This window comes from Poecilia mexicana, unplaced genomic scaffold (genome assembly GCF_051168715.1).
Source record: "Poecilia mexicana isolate PSO_F unplaced genomic scaffold, ASM5116871v1 scaffold_4, whole genome shotgun sequence".
Taxonomy (NCBI): domain Eukaryota; kingdom Metazoa; phylum Chordata; class Actinopteri; order Cyprinodontiformes; family Poeciliidae; genus Poecilia; species Poecilia mexicana.
Window position 1 is genome coordinate 21548974 of NW_028263373.1, and position 7728 is coordinate 21556701.

Sequence of the window (7728 nt, forward strand, 5' to 3'; positions counted from 1 at the left end):
AGAGACAGAGGCCCAATTTCAAGGCATTAAATTGCAAAGTCAAATTCCTTCATGTTTGATTGATGTACAACTTTTTTATAACAGCTTTCAGATGGCACTACGTGCCTGAAAAGTAGATAATGTCGCCCCTTTAACACAAAGAAATAAATATTCCTAGTATCTTGTAAGTCGATTTGATTCAAGGGTTTGAATCTCACACGAACTATTGAATGGGTTTTCGTTCACAATCTTCTCAAGCCTGCAGTTACCTCTGTTGAGTGTTGACATTTTATCACATTTTTTCCTTCCACTCAACTTTCAATTGACATGCTTTCAAGCATTCTGTAAATGGTGAGCCTTCTTAGCAACAACCATTTGCACCTTAACTTCTTTGTGGAGAGAGTCAAGGACTGTCTGTTAGTCACAGGAACAGCCCATGATTGTTTTGGCAATAATTATCACATTTTCTGAGAAACTGAAGTTTAAGTTTTCATTTGCTTTGAGCCATAATCCTAAAAATTTTTTAGTTAAAAACGGGAAATACCTCACTTTGCATGTAAAATCGATATAATATTTCATTTTAAATTAAATTACTGAGATAAATTAATGTTTAATTTAGGTTCAAATATACTGAAATGCAGGTAATTTGTTAAATCTAATTTTAGCTACAAACATTAATTATTTAAGGTGTTTAGATTAATCTGTAGAGAAAATCACAGAAAGATTTCTATGCGTGTCATTTCAAGCCAAATGAACAATCTTGTTTATGAAGAAAGTTGCTTTATCAAGAACACATTTTACAGCTGCAGTGAACAGTTTGATATTTTTTATCTAAATTACAGCCTGGTTTATTATAATTGATGTTTTCTGTAAGTGTGGAAGGGTAAAAAGCTGCACAAACAGGCAAAAAGAAGCTCAAAGTCTTGTTGAATGTACGTTAGCCTGCCCCCAAGTGGTAGAAATACGTCATGACAAGCATTTGCATTGTAAACTGCAGTTTTTTCAAATGCCTAAAACAGATAAATTTGAAATGAAACCACACAAAGATAATTTCCCACTGGCTATTCACAGTAAAACCTTAAACATTTATCTTTAACGTAAGATATTTATTTAGATAGCGACCCCGAGCACTTAGTTTTGGCATGATTTTCAGTCCTTCTTAACCAGCGGACGATGCAGAAAGGTAGAGCAGAGTAAAACGCGGAGCCAGTGAGTGAGCATAGATGTACACAGTCAGTGAGGGAACTATAATAAGGTAGTCAGCCAGCACAATCTGGGTTCAGTCAACCTGGTCTCCTCATCTCCCTGATAGGCCTGGGTAACTACCCTCAGGACCCCTCTGCCTACGGACCAACGCGTCCTTCTCACAGTTATGGTCAGGATGAGCAGGGAGGATATAGTGCAGGTAGGTGCCAGCATTGTCTTCTCCAACAAAAAGAAGCATTTATTTTCTTCACTACTTTAGTTCTTACAGAGCTGCAGCTTGATTGTTTGGCTTTGTGTGTGTTGTATTTTGCATGTACATTTTTGCATGTACATACAAATTACCGCGTGCCTTCTTGTATAGTTAAGCCCGGCTATCGTTGACATGACAGCTGGCTGGATTTGAAAGACATTTACATCGAATTGGCTAGTTTAGCTCAAATCAGTGGCTGTGGTTTGACTATACCAAGATGAACATGTCCTCCTTTTTTGTTGTTGACTGTCTGCATTGCTTTGCTGATTTCTAAAAGGATGATCTAATTGTCAGAGATTTTGTTCATGGTTCAGTTGTCTATGCATCAGCAGTCCATTCACCCATCGTTTTTCCCCCATCTACTGTCTCTAATTGTAGCTAAAGGGGTGAGAAAGGAAAGAAGATTGAAAGGAGACCAGCATACCAGTAAATCTGAGTTTCTCACAGATTCTTCTCTCTCTGATGGTCCTGTTGGGATCATTCTTCCAAAAAAAAACAAAAAAAAAAAAAACAAAGTCTTGTATTCTTCTATTTGTGCATTTCTTCCTCTCTTTTTCTCTCCCTCATCTTTCCACTCAAGTTGTTTAGATCTTTTTTAGAAATGTTTTGATAGCTTCACTCTTGTTTTGAACTGGATGCTGCCAGGACAGGAAAATACCTAAAATCTGAAAATCTGGCCACCAATTTGGGAACCAAAGCTGACATTCAGGCCTAGGTCTGAACCATCTCCTCAGGGAGTTTCCTTTCTTAGTAGTTCCTGTGTTTCCCTTCTGTTTTTGCAGGGAAATGGTGCCATCCAGTGCCTAAATCAATTAGAAATGTTATGCATACTATACAAGACACTCCACACATTTTACATCAAAACAGCAAAAAAAAAAACAAAACAAACTTATTGCTCTAATTTAGGTGAAACTTTCTACATGAAATATCTCATTAAAATACAATTTTTGACAATTTTGGGAAAAATCCACCTTTTTTAAATGTTTAGGTTATTTTAAAATAAAAATATTAACAGCTCTACATCACATGTCAAACTCAAAACCGTTTATGTGACCCTAGAGAATCTTTCAAGTCAAAAAAATGTGCTTAAATGTTATTTTATCAATCAAATTAAAGCAGTTTTATGTGTATATTGTCAAATAACATCAATGTGAAAATATGTTCAATATTTCATTTCAAGAACTACTGATGTAATGCAGAAAAGGATATTTATTAATATTTATCAGCTTATTAGTGTGTTGTTTTATCAACACATTTTGCTATAACAAACATCCGGCCCTTTGAGGAAATTCTTGATTCTGATTTTGCCCAAAATGAAAATAAGTTAGGCACTACTCCTCTACATAAATAGAAACCGTTTTTGGGGGTAAAATGAATAATTAATCAGGCAAAGAGATGGAATAATTTGTTTAAAAACATAATCACCTCTGGTCATACCTCCAGTGAAGTTGAAAGGTTTTTCCCTCTTACAGAAATCTCCTTTTTTTTTCTTTTTTTTTTTCTTGTTTTAAAAATGTTTCAGACATTTTGGAAATGAGACAGAGATTACCTGAATAAATACAAAATGCTGTCTTTAGATGGTGATTTAAAGCCATCCAGAACAATATAGTGCCCAGTGAAAAAGTATTGACCACCAGACCTGGCAACCTCAGTCAAACCAAACCTCGTAACCTAGCAACTGAAGCTGAGCTCCAGCACATTTGGTCAGCTGCTTTTACCGCTGTATGCACTGAACAATGGGTGCTAGAAAAGACGAGTGTTTTGTTGTCGACTTGCCATCCAGAAACCACTTGCTGCATTCCCGTTGTTTGTGCAGGAGGCTCTACTTCTGCTTTTCAAAGATGTACGGTTGTATAATTGTGCACCTGTTTGCAGCCGTTTTACACTAAATGAGTGTAAACATTGAGTTGGGGCGTGGCTAGCAGTGACAAGACACCTTAAAACAGCTGAAAGAAGCTTAAAATACTCAATCGGGTAAAGTCTCGTTATCTGTGAAAAAATTAACATGATTTGTATTGTCAATAGATGTAACCTAAGCTGTTCAAGGAAACATAATAGGTCACCTCTAAAAGTGGCTTTGTTCCTCATCTTTTCTTGAATTTCTTTAGAACAGGGCATGTTATTGTTTGAGACCTTTTAACCTACTTCATGTCGTCAGGCAGGTTTTACTATAGGTGTGTTACTTGCAAAACAGAAACTAGCATTTGGTTATTCAGTAGATTCATCATTTTATAGGAGTTTCTTGTTCTCATATGGCCATGTTGGTTTGGATAGCTTTTTTGAAACAGTCATTTGAAAACTGCTTTTTGTTTTTCCTCATGTTCTTTAAAATGCTTTTCATTAGAAACATTTGTGACAAAACGGTAAAAACTGCAGAAATCTGTCAGGGTTTTTTTTAACGGATCTGCAACTGTATATTTTTCAATAAATTAGGTTTTATTTACCAAAAATATGTATCATACTGATCCTTACGAGGCTCTAAAATTACAACCTTAAATTTAGAACCGCATGATCTTTTGCATGTTGTGATGTACTGATCAGAAAAGCTCGATCAGCAGTGGTGGTGTGTGGAAAAACCAGACCCACCTTAAAGCACCATGTATTAGTTTGTTTGCTTCTCAGGCTGTACAAGCATCTGCATGTTGAACTGACATAATGATCAGAAAATAACAGATCAAGCCTCATTTCTGAGGCTACAAAACGCATGGCAGATAAACCTTTGTGGAGTTTGTGTCCAACCCCTTTACCCTCTTGTTGCTGTGCACCGTTGATCAGCTGGCTGAAAGAGAGCTTTTACACTTCCCCTCTATGACAAGAAACAAAATTGGTTACTTTGGAAAAATTTCTGGTCATAAAACAGGCAGTTTTATAGCTACTTATTGTAGTCCGTTAAGCTGCTCAATGCAGGCGGGCAACCAGAGCTGATAGCCCAACTAATCAATCAGCTAATAACTTAATTGCTTAATGTACTGCTAAATAAAGGTGTAGTATCCTTGAATGTGACTTAATCTGGAGGTTTTTGAACCAACTCATTTCTCCAAACACCAAAAAATATTTTTTTATTACCAATAAACAACTTTTTAAGCGCTTCATTGCAAAAACACAAAATCTTGCCAAGTAATTTTGGTCTAGAGAAAATATCTCGGTACAATTCAAACTAACTAAAAAGTAACTTTTCAGCAAGAAATAGGAGTTTGTTTTAAGTACACAATTCCTTAATATTTATGAAAAAGTACTTTCTTTTGGCAAATAAGTTTTAAAAATGGGGAAAATGTCACAAGTGAAATAATCTACCAATGAAACAAGTTTGTTTTCATCAATATTAAGGAAATATGTACTTAAAACAAGCCTCTATATCTTGCTGAAAAGTTACTTGTAGGCTAGTTTTGCCTTGTTTCAAGTATACTAAGACACTCACACTAGAAATTACACTAAAAATACTTGGTAAGAGTTTGTGTGTTGAGCTACGCTGCGCTCAAGAATGCCTCAAGTTGGAACCGTGCAGTTTGAAGTCAGACGCTTGACATTTTTTGCTCTGGACGCACCGCGAACGACAGGTGATATTGGGGGGGAGCCTCTTGACTTTTTCCCCCCTCTACTGGTTACTTTGAGCAATGGCGGATGAAATATTGAGAGAGCGCCTTGGCCTTTATTTACTGGAAGCAGAAGAATGTCTTCGTCGGGCTCCTCTGCGCCGTGTTTGAATTCACCAAATAATTCGGAGGTGTTGAGTTTGCGACTCACAGCCTAGCGGGGCGCTGACGAGCGTCACTTTAGCGCTATTTTCGTCTGACCGAGCCAGTTTGACGACCGGCGTTCTAACTAGCATCGGTGTCTGTATCTCCTAGCAGAATGCCAACGGCAGAACGCCAACCAACGGCAGGCCATTATGTTACGTAGTGGAGTCTCTCTGATTGGTTGACTCTCCGCGTCCGGCGTCAAACGTTCCAGCGTCTGCCGCATTGGACGCGAGTTGAATGCTCGAAACGCTTCAAACGTGCAGCACAAACAAAGTACTAAAGTAGCCCACTTTGGTTTGTTTTGGAGCAAGATGGGGGGCCTGACCTAAAAAAAATGTTTCTTTAATATCTCAGAAACCAAAGCAACACAAACGAATATTTTAATGGCACAAACGGAGCACTAACCAGTCTGTTGGCTGTAATTTTTGAGGGCGGGATATCCGCTTCACTCAGACGCCCCTGATGCCCAAATCACGGTTGGACTGAATGCAGCTTAAGAAGCAGTTATTATCCAAAAGAAGTACTAAACAGTGCAAAGTATGAATTTTTCCTTTAAAGCAAGGTGTAGCTATAAAATATTTTCTTCCAACAAAATTAAAATTCAAAAATACTTTATTAACAAAGGGAATTGTATAGCTGTAAGAGGGGGAATGGTGGATTTTTCCTTAAATTTTTTGCTTTGTTTGGTTTTACGTAGCAGTTTTAAAGGAGTTTTGCTAAACCTCCTCCAGGTTCTTACTATTATCTTTCTGTTTTTAGCGTACGGTCAGGACCTGACAGCCTTCGGCCACAGCTTTGGAGACCCCAGCCAGCCGGCCGCCTCGTACGGAGCCCCCACAGCACAGCCGGCCGCCGCTCCCCAGCCTGCCGCCAGCGCGTTCGGCAGGGGGCAGAACCACAATGTACAGGGCTTCCACCCCTATCGACGCTGACCGCCTCCCTGTGGCGGTGTGGCATGGTGTAAAGTTCAGAAACCACAAAAAAAAAAAAAAAAAAAAAGTCAGGGAAATACGTGTTCTTGCTCAACGCAATACTGGATTGTTTGTTAGGAATGTTGAAATAACACAGTTTGAGATAGAAATCTTTTATGAAAACAGGGACTCCAGAAAATTTTAAAGAGTTTAAAAGATATTTTTCTTTCTTTTTTTTCTCTCGCATAATTTAAGAAATATTGAGCAGAAAGAAACTTTTATCCCCCACCTTCCCCTACACCCATGTTTTATAGTAGATCTAAACTACTTCGCAATAATTTTGATTGTCTGGTGAAACACTAGCACAGAGACTTATATGTAAAGAGACTTGCATTTAAATATGTATATTTATGGTGGACGCAAATGGAAAAAAAACAGGGTTTAAATTTTTCTCAGCTTTAAATTCTAGGGAAAAAATGTTTTTATTTTTCATTTGGTGAATTTTTGTTTACTTTCTGAGCCTTTAAAGTTTGTTTAAAATGGAGATTATGAATATATATAATATATATAAATATATATATATATATTATACACAAACTGTGCAATTTTTTTAAAAAAGAGAATTTTGTACTATAAATGTACACTTTGCTTGTTTTTTATTTAAAGATGTAGACTTCCCTCAGGTGGCTGTTTTGGGTGCATTTTTTGCACTTATGCAAAAAGGAAAAAAAGGACAAATTATTACAAAAATAAATGTTTTAAGATTAAAATAAATGTTTGGTTTTGTTTCTTTGGGAAAAAATTCTTGAATGCGTTTGTTGAAGACTATTTGTTATTGTAAATTGTGAATGACAACTACTGATTTAGCTGTGGTTTCTGCTTATGAAATTTGATTTTTAGATAGAAATACTTAATACTCATTTTCTTATGGGTGGAAGATGAAATTGGGCTCCTTGGTACGAGCATAGAACCCTTCTATGTCCATCTCAGGTCCAGTCGGTTGACTTCATGACGCACACTGAGGTTCGCTGTATTTATTCTAACAAAACAGAAAAATCAAGTTGGTAGTTATCAGTCCAGCGGCTTCTTCCCCTTACATTAAATAAAATACAATAAATAACCCTAAACATACAACAGAGTAATAGCTCCCAATGAGCAGTTGGCAGCAGTTAGCAATTGTAACATTAAACTTGGGTAAAATGCACAACGTTAACAATACCAGTTAAAAACATATTCAACACTGGAAACTTACTCATGAACCACTGTATAATTCAACTTGTCTGAAATATATTACTTATAAAGAAAACACCACGGTGGGCTCTTTGCACGCACGGCGTTGACGTCACATCCGCATGAGCGAAATCCGGCTTTCTTGTTTCCGCATTGAGTTACTGTGACAGCTAGAAAAGACAAAGTCGTATTTCAGACGCAAATAAAGCAATACTATGAACATTGCTATCTTCCGAACATAGTGGGCTTTTAAGTTTTCATGGATTTCCAAATGATCCTTAATTAAGAAGATGGCGGCTTGTAAATATTTGTCGCTACCAGTTAAAGCTAGCGGCACAGCAACGTTTGCAGCCTTCACTTCGCTCCGAATCAGCTTATTCAGCCAGAACTACCGGGGGAGACGGATGGTAAA

General features: G+C 37.3%; 1 protein-coding gene across 2 annotated transcripts in view; it reads left to right on the top strand.

Annotated features, from left to right (window-relative positions):
• dazap1 (DAZ associated protein 1) overlaps positions 1-6860 on the top strand; it is a 34377-nt gene extending 27517 nt beyond the window's left edge. The window contains exons 12-13 of one of the 2 annotated variants that reach the window (XM_014990918.2): positions 1292-1384; positions 5935-6860. In XM_014990918.2, the coding sequence (XP_014846404.2) occupies positions 1292-1384; positions 5935-6107 (266 nt within the window). In that variant the 3' untranslated portion in view covers positions 6108-6860. The remainder of the gene's footprint in view (positions 1-1291; positions 1385-5934) is intronic. The other variant, XM_014990919.2, reaches the window with a different exon arrangement.
• The last annotated feature ends 868 nt before the right edge of the window (positions 6861-7728 follow it).